We start from the raw sequence: 20,618 nt of genomic DNA on the forward strand, positions 1-20,618 counted from the left end.
TGAGCTACTCCATTCCAAATACAGTTCACATTGTGGCTGTTTACATTTCTTTGATATCGAGCTCTAATTTCGAAGGAGATAATACCAAAGTGTAGGTAGCACCATCCCAGTGAAAAGGGACATATCTTGAGATGGGAGCTGCAGCAGTCTTACTGAACATGGTAATACAACAGCAGGTAGACACACTGTACCTGGGAATTACACTTCTGCTACTGAAAAGGCAGACAGGCATCTCTGTGACCAAAATACTTTACAATTAAGAAAGTTTTCCAATATAATGTTTATGCATTTAGAATATAATACCGAAATAGTAAGCTTAGACTAAAGTGCCTGTGCACGTGGTGTCTGTGCTTGCTTTAGTGCCTTTACCCTTTGTTCTCTAGTGCACTACAGGAAAAATCTCAGTTCCATCAGTTTTTATTGAACATGATCACAGCCCCTCCCTAAACATAAACAGCACCTAACAACACAAACTCAAAAGACAAACCCAAGAATCTCATGCCTTTCGCACAGGTCTGTATTACTTTGACATGTACCTATCAATGTGGCATCTTACCAGCACACCAGAAAAACTCAAGCAGCATAATAGGATGGACAGAAGGCTTTGTCAGGACAAGTTTGGTGGGTCAAAGACATATAAAGCTAAATTATTCATGCCATGATACATACACCAATAAAATCTTAATTTTATACCACACAGCAGAAAGAACTTGTCCCTGTATTACCATATATCCCCCAGACAAACCATTTTTAGGCAGTTCTTACAGAATTTTAAAGTACCAAATAAATTCTTTTATCTTTTGCCCTTACAGACAGCTGTCTTAATTACTGTTCTGTTTAAATATTCAAAATTCAGCTTTAATGGAAAATCTGAAACCTACTAAAGACAGATTTTCAATACACAAAAGTGTCATGACTTTAAAGCCTGATGAGCTCTGCCTCAAAAGCATCAGCTTCTGAAGGAGTCAAAATAACAGCGTGAAAGAGGGGTGTTGACAGAACATATGGCCCAACATACCAAGCCACCCGGTAAGAGGCTTATTTCTGATGGCACTTCTCCTAATGCTGTTTCTCAGTCCTAAATAAAAATAGACCTGGACAGAGGCAGTCCTTCACCTTCCTCAATCAAATTTTCCACTCTGGATGGATGGTATGAAGGCATAGTCCTGCTCACTCACTTTGCACATACCTAGTAAATGTCATATTGACCAATGCACAAATAAATTTGTCTGCCAGGACAGGACTTGGGCAGCAAGCAACAGTGCTCATTGGGACAGAAGAGAATTAGTTTTCCTTGCTAAAGAGGGTAGGCCAACCAAAAGACATTATTTCAATGTGTGTGCTCCACCACTATTTACCACACATCTGGGATCCCTCCATCCACACTTTATTCACCAGCGTATCTCAGATATAACGCAACACCTCACACCTCTGAGCAGGTTTCATTATTTATTTTTTTAATCCACTGTGGTTCATTGTTCTCCTGCTTGCCCTAAAACTGTAAGATTTATGTCTTGCTCAAAATCACATAGGGATGAGATTCACAAACCCAGGTCACTGTCTGAGAATAAGAGAAATAATATTTGCTCCCAGCTCAATTAGTAGGTCAAAGTTTAATGACACTTCTAGTTACAGATAAAGAGCTCTTTTAAAGCATCCTGGCCGGCTCCATCCAAAATACATCTATTAAGAGTCTGCCAGCACCTACAGCACCCAACTCCCCATTCAGAGGAACAGAGTAAGAAATAGCAACTAAATAAATATTTGATTAGAACCTGAATGGTATATGGGAGACACATGTCACACTGTTTTAAGTAACACCCTTTCTGGTATGTTTTATAAATCACACCAAAGCGTGCACTCCCAGCCCAGAATTCCAACCATATCCTGGGCTGCATCAAAAGAAGAGTGGCCAGCAGGTCAAGGGAAGTGATTCTCCTCCTCTACTGCACTCTGATGAGCATCCAGCTCTACAGTCCTCAGGACAAGACAGACATGTACCTGTTGGAGCAGGTACAGAGGGGGGCCACAAAAATGATCAGCTGAATGGAACACTTCTCCTATGAGTTGGGGTTGTTCAGCCTGGAGAAGAGAAGGCTCCGGGAAGACCTTATGGCAGCCTTTCAGTACTTAAAAGGGGGTTTATAAGAAAGTTGGGGACAGACTTTTTATCAGGGCCTGTTGTGATAGGACAAGGGGTAATGGTTTTAAACTAAAGGAAGGTAGATTTAGACTAGATATAAGGAGGACATTTTTAACAACGAGGGTGGTCAAATATTGCAACAGATTCAGGTTGCCCAAAGAGATGGTGGATGCCCCATCCCTGGAAACATTCAAAGTTGAGCTGGATGGGTCTCCAAGCAACCTGACTTAGTTGAAGATGTCCCTACTTATTGCAGGAAGTTGAATTAGGTGACCTTTAAAAGTCCCTTCCATCCCAAATGATTCTGTGGTTCTATGAATTGAGAAACGTATGCACCATCCTATTATATTCTAAACATGCTCATCAAATGTCTAAAACATTGTTATTGCAGTCAAACACAACCATGTACGGAGAAGGTGAAACTAGAAGAAGATTATTTCCATCACTGCATATACAGCACTCAGGCACAAAAATCTTACCTCTTCCCTGATGTGTTCTACTTGCTCCTCTAGAAAGTCATTTCTTTCTGTCAGTGATTTATTCTTCTTTAACAGTGACTGGCCAATCCGAGCAGCTAATTCTAAGTCTCGTTCTTTCTGTAAAGCATTAAGAAAATAAAGCTAATTTCAATTTTTTTTAAATTCACTAAAGGATCAGAGGGAGGGTAAAATTGCCATGAAAGGGAAGGAATAAGTACTTCAACAATAAAAATACTTTTTCCTTCCATGAGGATTTATTTGGTTGGGTTTTTTTGCTAATTTTCTTCTTCTATTCCTGCTTATGTTACATCCACATGATTCTGAAAAGATTGACCCACGCAGATTTATTGAACAATACACAAGAAAGCACACCTTCAAGGTCTGCAGTAAAACAACATGAAAAACAAGGTGAAACGAGATCCAGTTCTCTATTATAGCCTTGTAAAAACTAACTACTAAGGAAAACTATTCCATCACCTTGCTATACAATTTGAAGAATGCAAATTGCAGAAAGCACTGAGCTTTAGAGGTCATATTTTAAAGAACTCTGAAACACAATAAAAATGGCATTTCAAAGCATTCTTCAATTTCCACTTGGCTCCACCTCTAAATAAAAGGCAATAAGCTATGCAGGAGCAGAAGCCAATTACATCACAATGAATGCTCAGCTCCTATCTTCTTTGTGTATGTACATCCATTAGTGCTTTTGTATCAAAACAAATCCTAACTCCTTCCTTTTTAGAGATGCCCAAATCAACATTAAGTGGTTACTCTCATGTCACACTTGACCTTTTCTTCCCCCTCTTCTGTGAGCACAAGAGTTCTTGACAGTTTACCACATGTACCAATAAAAACTAGTACCTTATCTTTTTGACAGGTACCTATGGATGGCTCAGTTTTGCAGAAGCTGATATGTGATCTGCGTGGGAGAGGATAATAAAATGCATAGAATTTTGTGCCATTCATTAAGAATTTCTATTTATCATTTTCTTATTCAACTACTAGATCCTTAAAATAGTGGTAAAATGGTGCTCTGGTTAACACCACACATACCTTTAGTTCAATACAATTTGAGGAAGAATTTTCTCCCTGGTACTGAAAATACTGTTTGGGGCTTCTTTACTGGCACTAAAAATCATCCAGATTTTATGTCTAAACGCTGCCTTATATCACGTATACATTAATGACGAAGCCTACAAAACCTACAGTTGCTGATCACATGGATTAGAAGCCAACGAATTTGAATGAAGAGGTTTTCATAGTAGAAAAAGAAGTCATATAATAACCAGTAAATAAAAAGAGAGGTTATCGATCATTGCTGCATCTACAAATAGCATTTTTCCAAATGGTTTCTGAAGGTCAGACCTACATTTGCATTAAAAACTACTGGCATTATCTAGCCATAAAATCTTTATGTAATCTTACGTACGATCTTTCAGAACAATAGGTCTCATGAAGTTACCCAAAAAACGTTTGGTTTATGTATCAAGCCAACTTACTGTTTACTAATTTGGTTCACTTCATAAATACAAAGTGGAAGAAATATATTGTTACACTTTTGAGTACAGAGTAAGAGCTATCTAGCAGCAAGGTTTCTAACCACAAATTTGAGGAATTTAAGTGCATTTCCAGGCTCTTCAATTAACCTCCCTAGACTTCCTACACAATTTTTAGCAATTCAGCTCCAAATCTCAGTTTGGGGACAGGTCTCTTAGTCACAGTGATAAGGAACTGACTTATTACAGCAATGTGTAAAAAAAAAAATATTGGTAAGCAGGACATACTTACACTATTATTAGAAAGGGATGAGAAAGCATTCACGAAGGAATCTGCTCCTTTTCTTACCATGTACCCAGGCAGGCCTGGTGTCATTCCCTTTGCTTAATTTCAGGACAACAGGCACAGATTTTCAAAATATCTGCACATGCACACATGCTGTTTAGAGATCTTCCCTTTCCTACCTTCCCAAATGCTGCACCTTTCATCCTATTACCTTTGTAATGCAAACATTTGAAGCTTGCCAACATGAAGGAAAGACAAGGGGTAAGTTTTGTTCTTTTGCTCACTTGTGTGTGTGAAGGCAACAGAAGGAGTTAAATTCTGCAAATGGATGTAATCTCTTGTGATAGCTATTATCTGGAGAAGAGAAAGGTGCAGTAAGTGCACCTCTCCCTATGAATAGAGTAACTTCATCAGAAATGATGGTCGAATAAAACAAAAAGGCTCAGTGAAAGTATTTTTTAATTAAAGTTTCACATATTACACACTCTTGTCATTTTTCCTTTGCCATCATACAGGTGGGAAAGTACATCAGAAGGTTTAAAACACTGGCTCAGCAAGTCCTTCAAGCATTGCCCTCGTGAGTGTGATGTCTGGATCTATAGACATTTGGCTGCATGGACTCGGGAGGAAATATTTTGGCAGAATGCTGCATCATTACTAGAAGGAGCCACAGAAAAAGTGTAGCAAATCTCAGCCAAACAAGGCAAAGGGAACAGGACACAAACAGGTAACAGACTGTTCCTATGAACTGACGAATTATTCCAGGACAACTCTTTTGGGTAAAGCATCAGTTTTAATAGATATTTCGTACAGAGATGTTTAAACGGGTTTGGCTCAAAGAACAAAATGTAAGACTGTACTGCATTGAGGTGTATCAAGCATAGGTGGGAGATGTAAGCATTCATTCCCATGCTTGTTTCCTTGCAGAATTAGAGGAAGAACAGACCACCCAATGTATCTTGGTTAAACAGATCCCATTTTTACACTGCTATTGTAATAAGCAAGCAATTAAATATGAAGGATTACATTACATTCAGCCATGAACTAATACAATTATAACAGTTTTCACCTAAAGAATTACTCATAAACATTCTTTGGAAAATCATTGCTCAAGTTCACTGCAGAATAGCAGCTAATTTCACTCAAACGATTTGTTATTATATTTATTGAACATAAGCGCTGTACTGTGACATTTGATTTTTGACATTTTTTGAGTGCCAAGGACTACAGGAATAACAGCTTACATAAGAATGGTATTAAAAGAACCCAGAAAGAACAATCAAACCAACCAAACATGAGGTAAAGAAAAGGAGACAAATGGAGTATTAGATATTTTCTAATTTTGTGTCTATCTACTTCTCTGGAAAGACATTATCTGAGATAATAATTATGAATACTAGATTGTAAATTATTTTCATTATTTTCTGAAGTTAATAAATCCATCAATAATGATACTCTTAGCTTTAAAAGTACTGTAAAAATATGTGCTATTTTAAAACGATTCCCCCTCCTCCTCCTCATTCATTAGGGAAAATATTTGGCCAAAAACAAGTTAAAAGGCCTCAACTGAAAAATAAGAACAAGTAATGAATACATGTGATTGAGGTAAACAAAGGACTTTTACTTAGAAAGAATATTTACTTTACCAATGAGATAAAGTATACATACACTCAATGCACTTATTCCTCCTCACTAGAGGATAGTCTACAATCAATCTTGAGTAGTGGTACCATAAAATTTCTGTACTACATTCTCAAACTGTGTATAGATCCTTAAAGAAATTAAATACTTGCCTCTTCAAGAAGACGTGTTACAGCATCTATGTCATTGTATGTTTTAGTCATCTGGCCCACTCTTTCAGCACATAAAACTGTGAGGAAATAAAACAAAACATTAATCATAATCATACTGGCAATACTATTGGGAGAGAATCATAGAATACCCTGAGTTGGAAGGCACCCACAAGGATGATAGAAGTCCAACTCCTATCCTTTGCAAGAAATATCTGTCTAAGTTTAAGTGTGCATAAGTTTTCATCGTAAAAAGTACTTACATCAACTTTTGGGTAAGCATCTCAAGAGCTAAAATCCCGAACCAAACAAAACAACAACCAAACAAAACCCCCAAAAACACACTAAACCCACCCTCAAAAAAATTATCAAAGCCTCACATTACACTGAGAATGCAAATGTTTTCTTATAATGAGCATTTACTGTCGTCAGTGGCCGAACAAACTGTTAAAATGTTAAAACTTTCTTCTCTGAATACAAATGTCTTGAGTTTATTTAAAAAAAAAAAAATCAAGAAGCCAAAACAAATGTTCTTAGACACATAATTAGGATTATATCATGTCACCTACTCATTGTATGACATGCAGTAGAGTTAATCCATGAATAAGCAACTCTAATACTCTTAGGAACACTGTTCAACAGAAAGATACTATGTCATATAAAGTTGGTAAGAACTAGGTTTTATGGTATAAGACAGCAAAGTAAATATAAAATGCACGGAAAATAAGAAACAGGTCTTTTAATTCCCAGGCCACACCACAGTGATCACAGTACCACTCATAAACAATATTTACTTAGACTGGATGAGATGATTAATCACTAAGGTGGAACCAGGAGTTTTGATAGACTGAAGAAAGTATGCAGCAGTTCAGACTATCACCATAGATGATCCTTTAAGAAGCTATACTGACTTATCTAGAAGTCAACAAGTTCTCTAAAAATCCACCAGCAATCAGAGGAAACAACCGCATTTTCTGCTCTACCCTTCCATTTTTTTTATTTTCAGCTACACCTATTCCTCAAACCCTGTAATTATGGAAAAAAAGGACTGCTAATGAAATTCAGTGGATCACATGGACCATGAGTTATCAGGCTGCTGTAGCATGAACTGGTCTTCAGGGGATTTACCCTTGACAATGTCAATTAAATCTCAGTCTGACAGATTAGCTAATGTTGTTCTAGTGAACATTAAGGCGGGGAGGGGGGGCAAGGGGTTGGGAGAGACAGATAAGACCTAATAAGATTTAAATGGTGGGGGGAAAAAAAAAGAACAAATGCACAGTAACATTACCAGGAGATAGTCTGTCACACTAAGGAAACAACACTACCCAATTCATAAATATGCAATCCGCATATACACAAATGCACAGTTGATGACCACTAAGGCACATGGATAATATATCGAATGCAACAGCACTTAGGTGTCTGTTGAAGTATTGGAGGATTTTTTTTCCATACCTAAACATCAGAAAATTGCTTAAACTGTGGCAAGAAGCTCAATTTCTTTATTTTCCTGTTTCTCTAATTCTACCTTTGAAGATCACATCCTGAAAACATTTACAATATTTGGTGACATCAGCAGTGCCAATGAACTCCAAAGAATGCTATTCAGAAGTATTCAAAAGATAACTGCACTTCCACATAGAATCAAGCCTGAAAGTGGTAACAGTAAAAAGTAATAATCTGACAAACATTACACAGCAATAGAAAGAATAACTATACTACTACACAAACAAAAAAACAGTGCATCTGTAAACTACAAGCTATATTAGTCAAAAGCAGACTAAACAGGATTTCACAGAAAAAAAATGCAGTAACTTGCAGAGAACATCAGCTATAATAAACAAAGAGGTTTGCTATAAAAACTTCACATAAAGACAGAAGGTGTAATGTCCAGACAACTATTCACACACAAACAAATTGATATAATCATAAACTCATTTTGTTTTAAATATAGTAAGTTCGTAAGTCATGCCATAAAACATCTATCAGAAACCTTGACGCCAGCAGGTTTCAAAAACAACTACACACTAAATAGTTCCCTTGGTTACAACATTCCATTACTGCTGTAAAATAATGTTTGACATTCTCATTAGCAAGATCATTTCAACTCTGTACCTAGCACTAACAATCACCACTGAGTAGGACTGGCAACCTCACACTGTCCTAATTCAGGTGAATATATAACCTTCCTAATATCCAAGCTGATAAAGGATGGTGTTCCCACAGACAGGATGAAGTCACTCAGCTGGCAGAGTGATAAAAGTTGATTTGTGTGGCTACTCTCTTGGTTATTCCTTCAGGACTTAACATGGCAGGGTAACACCACAGCCTTATCAGAACAGACACTACTAGCAGGGAAGTAGAATCTAGTCACCAATAGCTTTTATATCTTGAAATTTACATCAAAGTTCTTTTGGTCATTGTTAAAACAGAGCTCTTCATATACAGTTCTGCCAACGTGAAAGGGTTTCAAAGCAGAAATGTTCTTTTATGCATCCTCATCAGCATCCAAGTGGAAATAAACTTCAACAGACTGCATATAATAAAATTCCTCCTTCAGTTAACTACCGTCCATACTACTATTACTAGATACAATACTGAGGAAACAGAGCTACTAACTTAAAGCAAGGACTTCCTTTTGGAAGGAGAGCAAACTTGTAAAGAGGTGTTGCTTTCCATCACTCAGAAACCAAAAAGGCTTTTAGGGAAGAGAGGGTGAAAACTGAGGGAAAGTGCAATTCAGAAGCAGTATTAAAAAATAAAAAAAAAATTCAAAAGTGTCTAAAAATTGTGATTCAGTCTCCACAGATTACAAGATAACATTTGGCCAATTTCTAGTACAGGAACTTTTATTTCCTTAGTGATCAAAAAAATCTATCAGTGAAAAAGACATACTATTTTAAAAAAATCACTTAGAGGTGTGATCAGTGAAATACAGAGAGGAAAAGTACCCCTCACACCCCACATCTGTAATGTATCCTGTTTAGTGGGTTTCTAGCCTCCTGGAATTTCTCATGAGTATAAGAGCCTGGTAACACTGCTGTAAAGATAAAACAAGAGCAAATGAAGGACGGTGTCTTGTAATGTAAAACCTACAGTGCTGACCTGGTTTTGCTCACTTGCAAACCAGTAGTAGGTTTGCTTGAGGGTGATAGGGGAGTACAGTGTCTAAATGCATGGATGCATGCAAACAGCCAAATCAAATACACTTTGCATCTCTCAGCTTATGGAGAAGGCTGATAACATCGAAAGAACAAAATAAAACAAAATAAAATGCTACAGCAAGTGAAGAAACCATAGAATTCCAAAAAGAAAGTTAAAGAATGTGCTTTGGTAACTGCTTTGGAGCTAATGTCACAGATCCAGAACAGGAAACAAGGAACAGAGAAAGCTCCCATCACCTTATTTTCGTGACAGCACTAAATACATGCTACCAGGGACATACTTGCAGTTTAAAGCCAAACGCATAAATCAAATCAAACACAGACCAAATATTTCCTCTGCCTTGAAGTATCTAGCATCATCTTCATACTCTCTTAAAGCTTGCAAATTTACTGATACCCACATTCCTGTGTTTCCGAATGTGAGTACAGCTGAAAGGATATACTCTGCCTCTTACAAGCTCTGAGCTCGGCAACAACCAAGCACTGATTCCCAAGCTGAAGATGCTCAGGGAGATGGAGGAACACATGTACCTTCCTGGATTGGTCCCAGATACTCACACAACTAAGCATGTTGCTTAGAGGAAAGGTATGTTTCCAGGAAGAAAAAACAGCCATGGAAGGGAAGGAGAACAAGACTACCACCATTGGCAGCTTCTGCAATGAGCCACCACCCACCAAACAAAGGATTCAGGTAGAAGGAAGCAAAAAAATGAATCACAGGAGTCAGCAGTCACAGGTGTCCTCAGCTCCTGCTCCCTGCATCTCTCCTCAATGCATATTCCCTTGTCATTTTTGAAACCTATCAACCAGGGGTAAACTAAAAAACTAAAAGAGAGCAGCCACTGCTGAAAAGGAAAGCTCAGCTCCCTCTGCTCCTCTTCCCGTCTATTTCCAACTACTGAGTAATTATTGTAAAGTTTTACTTTTGGGGCAGATAATATGGGCCTATATAATTACAGAGTCTAACAGCAAAGGCCCTAGTGTATGAGAATTTCCCTACTACCAAAACTGACTTCCTCAGAAACCACATCAGAAGAAGGAAATACTGTTCATGGAGCACAGATCTCCAGCCATTTTAATAATGATACTTTTTTACTGGCAAGGTGCCAGGGGGGGACTGCTTTTTTTTTTGGTAACAGTTCCTTACCCAAAGCCTTTAACTATGGCAAGGCCTACAAACAGCTTCTGCCTCCCCTCTGCTCAGAGCTCTGTCCAAACACTGAAGATACAATGGCAAGTGCCTCGCATCCTAAATGTTGCACATGGAGAGGCACAGCACACACACAGTGGTGCTGACTGACCAGCTGTGCTCCTTGCTGCCACTTGGCAAGCATTAGCAATCGAAGACCCTGGCAGATTCGGACTCCTCAGCTCACGCTGGATTAATTCTGAAAGGCTATTTTTACACTTCAAGGATAAAGCACTTGCTAAAAATCACAGCTGCAGTTTCAGAGCCACTGATAGTTCTGCTCTGGCACTGGTAACTGTGAGCACTACATCTACTTAAGCCAAGCACCTGAGGAATTCTGAAACTGTGCCATATTGTGTATACTACCTTTCAAACAAACTCAGAAAAGTTATACCTAAAATGTGCTGTTACTGACACAGACTAGAAAGACTACACAGTAAAGATAAACATGGTAGCTTCTCCTCCACTGAAAAGGCATTTTTGGCAGCCCTGGCTAAACTGAGGCAGAGGCTTCAGGTCTGTTGTTGCCTGTCACATTTGAGACAGCCTAAATAAAACACGCTCATCTAAAGAGCTTAAAAATGTTAAGAGATTACTGTCACTGGAGCTTGAAGAACATGCTTCCAAGGCTCAACTTGTTAGAAGTCTGAATCTTATCATTACACACCAGCAGTTCCCTCAGCCTTCCCCACTGCTTCCCAAGCACAAGAGCAGGCCAGACGCTCCAGAAGGCAGACGGGGATTTCAGCAGGTGGCTGTGACCCTGGTTAGAGAGATAAAGAGCGGTCACAGCGCGCCAACTGCTTCACAACTGTCAGGTCACACTGTGGGCGAGCTCCATGGAGGAGTCTGGAAGAACATGATGTTGTGAGTGATACATAGTCAGCAAGTTCAACAGACAATGCCAATAGATTCTTTTTTTAATGTTACAGACTATCTTACTGTGATTTCAATGGCACAGTTTGCAAATTAATCTTTTAATATTAAGTTGCATTTACTGATGCTTCTAGGAGGAGAGATTTTATCTTGCCGTTCAAGGCTATGGTTCAAAGGGTGTTTGTTTATTACAATGTCTCTTATAGAGTATTCAGATAGCTTAGCAAATCCAATATTAAAGACTCACATATAAACTTTTGTTATTAATTAATCTCAGGTTTGTAAAAAAACCCTTTCTGCTGCTATTTCTTTTCTAACACTTAAGCCTGAAACCTCAGGTGGGGAATCATTTGAAAGTACTTCCCCTAAGTAGGACACGAACTGCATCAAATTTTCTTGTGATGAATAAAAAATCAAGTTAAAAGAAATTTCAACAAAAACATCACACACTTGTTCCTTCTATTAGCATAAATGCAGATCAAATGTGGTAACTTGGAAAATACAGCCACGAAGTGAAACTAAGGAGATAAGAAATAGTCTCTGGAGAGAACTTGCCACTCCCTTAATGGATATGCCATTTACAGATACAGCTCAGCATAGCTCTTCTGTTAAAAGTTAAACTTTTTTTGCAGGAGTTCATATTACTAGCCATTGAGTTACTGTCCTGACATTCTCTTCCATTCATTTCTTGTAAAGAAATGTTTTGACTGCAGTCAATGCAACTAGTAAGCGGGTGAAAGGTTTAAACCAGAATCCCGACTGTAAATCTTTAAAAATACTAAAATGAAGTTACAAGCCTGTAAGCCATGTATTGTCAGTTGTCTCCTTTCTTAAACAGGTGATTTTTTTTCCTATTCCAACTCTTTGGAAGGGATTGTTTGTGCCAAAGCTTTCAAGAATTACTAGTCTCCATTTTTTTTTGCTTTACTGTTTGCAGACTCCAGAGTCCTCCATTCTAACCAATGTCTTTGCAAGATAAAACAGATATTTTACATGTTCTTAAAGTCAGACCCCTGGAGTACCTGAACTTAAGATTTTAACAGTGATCCCAAGACTTATTTTTTCTTTTTAATTAAACTTGAGATAGATTCTTTGTCTGCATTTACTGAGTACTTTAGATAAAGAGGACTTCTAATTTGTTACATTAGTAAATTGAAATAGTAATGACTGGCTGCCATGATAGGTCTGAAATAGGTAATAGTCTTTTTCCTGTCTCAGCTGCAAAAGCAAAAATCAAAACACAGCCCCCTTTCAGAAACAGCTAATGCAGCAAATCAGTAATCAAAGAAAACTGACAGGTTGTCCTTTCACAGCTCAGGCTCCTTTATGACCAAAAACTGAGAGGACACAATCAACAGATATCCCTGACCAAAGTTTCACTGCAGTCAGCCCCGAGACCAGCTTATCAAATTTAGGGTAAACATATTGCTGTCAGGCAACTTTACAGCTCTAAAGCAATGCACTGACTCTAGGACTGTTCTAGGACCGCCCAGACCTTTATGAAGGTGCCTCCCATCCTCATCAAGAGAGCCGACTCTGTAATGCTGCCAGGTGTAAGGCAGTGACAGGCTCCAGAAACAGGACTGAAGGCAGTTATAGGATCGAAATGTCAGGACCGAGAAAAACCTCACTACATTAAAATGATCAAGGAAATAATAGTCAAGAAGTACACATTCTGTACACGGAATAGGCCAAACAGTTAAGGAGTGCTAATTACACATTTTTTATCCTTTTCTTTTCAATACCTATAAATGGTTCGAGTGAAGCATATCCTCAGATTTTCCATTTCTGATATCAGATTTACAGCCAGACATGGTTAAAATATTTCTTTTGTTCAGTATGAAAAGGCTACATGCTGACGTTTCCAGCTGCTTTACTTATAGATTGACTCATCCATTCTCTTAAGAGAAATACTACCCTTGTAATTGCGCCCACATGCAAACATACATAGAAATACCATATATCATTTTTGTGTATCTGTATCTCTGCTACACTGAGTGTGTAGGTTACACGAACATATAGGTGGAAAGGAGAAGGCATCATTAGAAGGTACTTCAAATGTACTGAGCTTTTGAGAGGAAGACATTGTAGAAAGACAGGGCTAAATTTATCCCAGCTCTAATTCAACTTTTTTTTTTTTCCTCTCAAAATCAACAACAGCTTCAGACCGTCCTTAGATCTGGATGAAAAAAAGTCAACAGCAAGAATAAGAACAGCATGATGTATGCTTCAGAAACCATTTAATCACTAAAAAACAAGGAATAAAACATAAAACAATGTCAGGTCTCTCTTGGTAAGTTTCCTCTCTACCCCAATCTCCAGCTTTAAATTTTCCTTTTACTAGTATTCTCTCCAGCACCTTTCTTTATTGCACAGACATACAAGTTACCTCAGCTTCCTTCAGAGACCCACAACAGGAATGATGGATAATTTATTAACTGACTAGGTCTGAAAACCAGGTGGAATATTTGACTGTGAGAAAGTTTTTACAGGGAAGTCCTCTGCAACAGGATTCAAAAAGCACACTTCATTCACCAAGACTCTGGACACAGGAAGTGTTTCCCACGAGGTAAATAAGGGTGTAAATCCACAGCAGGTTGCATTCTCTGTGCTAACAACCTTTCAATGCACCTTTACATCAGCCTTCTAATAGTGCACTTGGAAGTTACAGTTCCCTATCACAAAACTGCTATTTTAGAGCAAAATCTGCAGCACATGAACTAACAGAAATGGTGCATTCAGCTTTTGGTACCTGAAGCCCTGAAAAAAGGTTGCCAGATTGGCTGGAAGCTGCCCTAGCATAGGTATGCTCTCTATAGAGCAGGTGCACAGGAGGATTTTCAAAGCACACACATTCCAATTCCCCTTTGAATGGGCCAGTTGCCTGTAATACAGCAGATGTCCATTATTTCCATAATGTATGACAAGATTTTTGGGTTGTTTGTTTTATTGAAAGTTTAAGATCCCACACTTGGATCATTTCTGTCTGTGTGCTTTCAAATTCATTGATAAGCACAAAATTGCTGCTCTGTTCCTTTAGAAGCACCTGTTGGGAATGGCAACCTAAGCTGTCATAAGTTTCATAAGACACACACAATGTACATAAAAAAACCACACTACAATTCCATTACAAAATAGGTATTGTACAGCCTAAATCTGTTGACTATGTATTTCTTCTTTAAAGAAGTATACATAAATTAAGATTTATCTTATTTTTTATTAGTATTTTCTTAATATTTCATCCAAATGTACTGGCTACACATTAAAAAAAGCAAAATTTAGTAGATTTAACCCACAAACATCACTCAGATCATTTATATGTTGTCATATGCTACTACCATGAAAGTTTAAAAACAAAAGGTGAAAAGTACCTTCTTCCAAGATATCAAGACTCTGCCTGTCAAAAGTGCATTTCCTCTTATTTTCCTTTTCATAGTCATATTCGTAGCTTTCCTCTTCGTTTACTGACATTGCTGAAGTTATCCCAGATAGACACGATATGATGCCTTAGTCTCACAGGAGATGGGAAGTCATTCCCTCGGAGGCTGTATCTTCGGGGAGAGCAAAGCAAGGTCTCCACAAAGCAGGATACCATCTTTCCTTACTCACATGCTCAGCCAGGGAGCTCCTGAGTGACTGGAGTATTTGTCCTTAGCACAACAGCTTTGTGTTGTACAGATGGGGTGGAGGAGGGAAGAGACCATCTGCCTAATAATTACTAAAAGGTTTATGTTGTTTCTCATACCGGCTCTGACAGTAGCCAGTTTTTGCTCAAAAGCTCCACTAACATATTTCAGCCAAAGTTAGTGGGCTAAAAGCCTCCTCCCTGGCACTGCTCATGTCAACAAGGTTCTCTCTACTGCCCCTGCTCTTACGAGTGAAGTGGTAGCTCCCCACAAGTGTCTCCACACAGAAGTCTGACCCAGCCTCTGACTGTCACACCTGGGAAAGGGTGTGCACCGTCACAGAGTTATAAATCACCTCTCAGGTTGCCCAATGCTCCAAGTAACATAGATCTCACTGGAGTATTGAAGCCTGAGCCTGTACATGCACACATGCCAATCCCATCCAGCAGAGATCTTGATACCCGGGGCTATTGTACAGTACAGTCTGACTGCAGTGTCCACCACACGCTTAAAACATTGTGTGAAGAACTAGGCTGGGGAAAGGAGCTTTTTTATTGCTTTTATAGAAAAAAAAAAGATTACACTTGTAAAAAGTACTTAAATGACATATCACTGTCAAATACCATGTTTTCCACAGTCATCTTTACTCTTAGTCTGCTGTGGGAAAAGAAATATCTCAGAAGTCCACATATGGCACCCTAGAGAATTTTCAAGGGTGTACACACCTCTTCTTTGTTCAACAAGAAACAAATCTCCCATGCTCTGACCTCTTGGTTTCCAACACGTTGTATTTGCTAATCTTGACTACACACATAGGGCAGGTTAACTTTCTTATTTATCTTTTTGCAGGTATAGATATTTAATGCTTGCCAGGCTACCTCCCTTATTTTCAATAGCAAACAGGTGCCCTTTCCTGCTTGCAGAAAGCATTCCTATCTGCGTCAGGAGGCAAAGCATTTGCAGACAAAGTGGGGGCACTCTGAGGCAAAGGCAGCTCATCACCCTCTGGGGGCACATAACTGCTAGGGAAACAGACAAACATTACACTACAAGCCAGCAGAAAGTAACAGTTTGGGTCATGTAGGAAAAATGTCCCTATTACCGTTTCTCTAGTGGTGAGGAAGTATGAGGTAGGATGAGACAGGAAGGAACTCATTTTATACAATTATGATGAATGATTCTGTTTCAAGTTTTAAACTCTTAATTATACAAACAATGTAATGATGTTCATATAAATAATAGCCAAAGGATATGAAATACACATAAGTGGAACGCTCATTTCTGAATAAAGATCTTACTATTCAAACTTAAACAACTTGACCTTTGACTGCCAAAATTTACTGCAATATTCAGCAGCATCAACAGCCTAGAGAACTTAAGTGGGGGGAAAAAATAGGATTGACCTTTCTCCCCACATCATTACATTAAAAGATATAATTTTAATAATAACGTAATTAGGATCACGTCTGGTTTCTGATACCTTAGAGCTTTTCTGTGTCTTCAGGTCTCCCCTGTAACAGTGAATCAAAACTCACAAAAATAATTACAATCAGACAGTAAGTACCTACTAGCCATTCAGTGTCAATTTATCACTTTTCAGTAATAGCTGGAAAATGGAAATTCAGAGAGTAACCAAAACAGTAAGTCATTTTAAAAGAATGCAAGAAATAGCTTTTAAAGCTTAGGGACAGAAAAGTCCACCCCTGTCAAACATGATGTAGTTATACTAATCTTGACAAGTGTTCAGCTACAGCTAACCAACTAGTTTATAAAGGAGACACACTAAAAACAGGTATGTTGCTGCCCAATATACATGACAATATACGGAGAGTAAATCAATATTCCCACAAGTTGATTTCTGAACTATGAGTCATGTCAACTCATGCCACACAGGAGTTCTCTGACATTTAAAAGCTGAGAAAAAGTGTTGCAATACCTATTTTGATATCAGCATATGATAAATGCTGATACAAATTTATAATGGGTGGAGAAGGAATGTGTGTCCCACCCTCACACTATCAACTCATTTTTAGTGTATTCTGCATTAAGCCCCTTTAGTAGTGCAGGAGTATTTACTTGCTAAAGGTTACAAGCCAGGTTTCCAACAAATATCAAACAATAAGTAGCTATGGAGAAAAATTTTTTATAAAATGCTAAATTGTATACCGTTCTGAAAATATACAATCTAATCAGGAAAGATTCAAAAGAGTTTTTTAATATTTCCTGTCAACATATACTCAGGGCCTTTCAGAACATACTAGAATGAACATTGATTTTTATGGGCTGCCACCGCAAAGTAAATTTGGCGTATTTGCTGCAATCACCACTCTGAATTAGCGGTTGAAGACATTTAACTCCTATCAGGAAGCTTGTTAAGTGGGTTGCAGCGCTCAAAGCACACAGACACACACTCCTCGGGCAATGCCTGCACTAAGGTACAGTGTCTTCAGCAACTTTGCAATAAAACAGGAAACACACAAACCGGGAGCTAGTTTGAAGAAGGGTGAGGCTGGACACAATACAAACAAACCCTCATATCCTGACTCATTATTTCCAAGGAACTCCAATGCATTCAAATTATTTTAACCTTCCCTTATCAATAAAAAATATCTAGCTTCTGCACAATTAGCTATTACTAACAATGCTGCATTTAGAACAAAGAGATTCTCTGTAAGCAAACAAGTCTAAAAACAGCAGACAAAATGGCAGCACTTGGATGTAAATCATGTCGATGAAGAAATGTGGGTATTTTGGGATGGGCTTTTAGGGGGGGGAGATAAATTGGTCATTGAATGTGTGCTTCCTATTAATATATTACAGTCAAACAAAGTTAGTTTGTTCAAATTTTTACAGGTTTCGCATGTTTCCCAATCTTTCAATATCCCACACAAACTGTCTTCTGTCACTCAATCAAAAGGACAGCATGTTACTTTTGCAGAAATGAAAAGAAATGGAATGAAGTGGCAAGACACTTATCCAGATATTTAGCAGCTGAGCAGACTGAAGACAAAAAATACCTCTATACTGAAATGTATGTTGCCTTATTTGGCTTTTAAGTAGAAGTAGCTTAGGTCTAACTGGATAAAGAACAGGGAGTCAATGAAGGAATAAAGAAAAAGGAGTGACATAGCAAAAAGCAGAAAATAAGAAAATGGTATCAACAATTATACAATTATAACCAAGGTTTAACCATATTTATCAAGTATAAAGGACATGGGAGCAAAACAAGATTAACCAGAATGAGAATTTTAGCTGCATACCCATCGAGCAAGGGCTGTTTCAGAAAGTGCATGTTAAAGGCACTCATAAGACTTCCATAGATTTCGATGGCATATCCACTGTCAGCATCCACTAGCATTCAGAGTAACACCAGGGTTACTCTGTCCACAGGGATGGAGTCAAAACGGGGCTAATGTATGGAGGAGATGATGGGTCACCACACTAACACAAGCAAGGCAATGATAAGATCAAAGAGAACAAGCAATAACACTGTTCACTACTGTTCAGCTAAAAAGAAAGTTAGGGAGCTTGCTGATAATGGAGTGAAAAATAGAACAGAGGAGAAAAGCTCCAAACAGTAACTGCAAACAGAACAGGTGGTAAAAACATTTCAACATGAGTAGGAAGAAAATTATAGGTAGGGGTTGACAGTTGTAGAGAAGAGCAAAAGCAGGATAAGGGGTGTCGAAACAAGTAAAATGAAGTGGTTCAGGCAAACATAAAAAGGGTTGGACGCTTCAGCATGTGCGACCAACAGGTAAAACCAGTGATTGGCATGGAAAAAAGGAAAAGACATCATTTCCTCCATAAGAAATTGCCAAAACTTATGGCCAACAAAAGAAGGAGGAAAGAGTCAATTGCACATTCAAAGTCATCTGGAATTGTAAACAATAGAACTCTTACGCATTAGCATGGAATTGTTGAGGTAGAAATAAACAAGTAATGGAAGAAACTACAAGAAAAGTAATTTGATCTAAAGTCAATCTGGATTTTTCTAGAAAGCATTGCTCATTAGACAAATATTGGCCTAAGAGAGAGGCAAGGGGACAAGTCTATTCATAAAGATTTGTAGGAGTATATACACATCTGTTTAGTTGTTTGGTAGTTTGAGGGAGGGTTTGTATTTTTTTTCACACAAGTTGAGTTGTGTGCGGGTTTTTTAAGAATGTATTTGTTTTTCTCTAAAAAAACACCTAAATGAACCTAGACATTTATACTGTTATCTTTCGTGGTAAAAGTCTATAAAAGTTTCACCTTTTCCTCTGTTGTTGGCTCTGTCAGAGGGTACTATGAAAATAGCTACTTTCCCTCTCCCCATTCCACCTACACAATATATTTTGTTAATGCCAAGTAAGGTGACAATTGTCACTCATAAAATATTATACTTGAAAAATGTACCTAAAAGGCACAGTATAATAGTTATTTATAGAAGTTTCAATATATTGTTATGTTAGCTAACACCAGTGATTCAAACAGAGTGTGACGTTCTATTGTCTATTTCCATGTACTCCTACCAAAAATAAAGTCTGTAAAGGACCTTATGTAAACAAATTAATTAATTAATTATTCCAATCCTGTAAAGTCTCTGTAAAGATTTATAAATCGTAAATTTTGAGCATTTGTTCATTTGCTTTTGCAAGGTATTAAAAAAAAAAATTTCCACCACCAAATGTAAGTTGAAGAAATCATTACTATGTTGGTCATTACAGAAATTCATTATATCTGAGTTAACAGTGAATCACTTCATTACTTTTTAAGTTAAATAATAGCATTAAACCTTATATACTGATGTAATTTTAGACTGTTAGTTTTCTTTGAAGAACAAGAAACCATATGCTCTTGAAATAATTACTAAATAAAGGAAACTAAATGAAGTCATATCTTTTAAATGGAAATCTCTGAGTCCCAGTGACTCTGACAAAAAATGTATGAACAATTTGATCATAGAAATAATTCCATAGGATATTATCCTGTGATGATTTCTATTAGTTTTAATGAACCACCCACTGTTTTCCAGTGTTATATTTACCAGAAAGGGTGATCTGGGTTGGGATTCACAATTAAATGCTCACACACATCTGAGCTCCAGAGAGTCCACGTATGGCAGAAAAACTGGCTCTCCAACTATGCTTTAATTTGTCTTAAAATAGATATTCAAAACAGGTCAGCTGAGCTGCAACTGCCTATCTTGCTCTACTGAATGTAAAAAGAATCTCAGGAAAACGACTCTTGGTATCAACAAATACATGGTAGAAAAATCAAAAATCCTTTAAGAGGCAGGCATCTCTTATAATATGTCATGAGCTCCAGGTTTTTTCCTATAAAGATGCCTTTTGTCTCCTGCCACAATTAGAATAGCTTTCTCCATCAACGGTAAATGCCAACACTATTGTAAACCCAAATTAATATACCCATATCGAAGGCCAAAGACTATGTCTTTCACAGTACCTCTCAAATTCTTCTCTCTCACACACCTGAACTGGGAGAAGCAAAAGAAAGCTAAACCCCATAAAATTCTATGAACCCTAGGAGACTACCATTCACCTGAGAGAGGACCGATAGCACT

The 20,618-nt window shown here is 37.9% G+C and overlaps 1 protein-coding gene across 7 annotated transcripts in view; it reads right to left on the reverse strand.

Annotated features, from left to right (window-relative positions):
• Positions 1-20,618, reverse strand: part of TRAK1 (trafficking kinesin protein 1) — a 129,156-nt gene that overhangs the window by 35,639 nt on the left and 72,899 nt on the right. For all 7 annotated transcript variants that reach the window (XM_027675594.1, XM_027675591.1, XM_027675590.1 and 4 more), the window contains 2 exons: positions 6,198-6,274; positions 2,623-2,739 (listed from right to left, as the gene is read on the reverse strand). In XM_027675594.1, coding sequence (XP_027531395.1) covers positions 2,623-2,739; positions 6,198-6,248 — 168 coding nt within the window. In that variant the 5' untranslated portion in view covers positions 6,249-6,274. The remainder of the gene's footprint in view (positions 1-2,622; positions 2,740-6,197; positions 6,275-20,618) is intronic.

Source organism: Neopelma chrysocephalum, unplaced genomic scaffold (genome assembly GCF_003984885.1).
Source record: "Neopelma chrysocephalum unplaced genomic scaffold, ASM398488v2 Primary Assembly neopelma1_26, whole genome shotgun sequence".
Taxonomy (NCBI): Eukaryota; Metazoa; Chordata; class Aves; order Passeriformes; family Pipridae; genus Neopelma; species Neopelma chrysocephalum.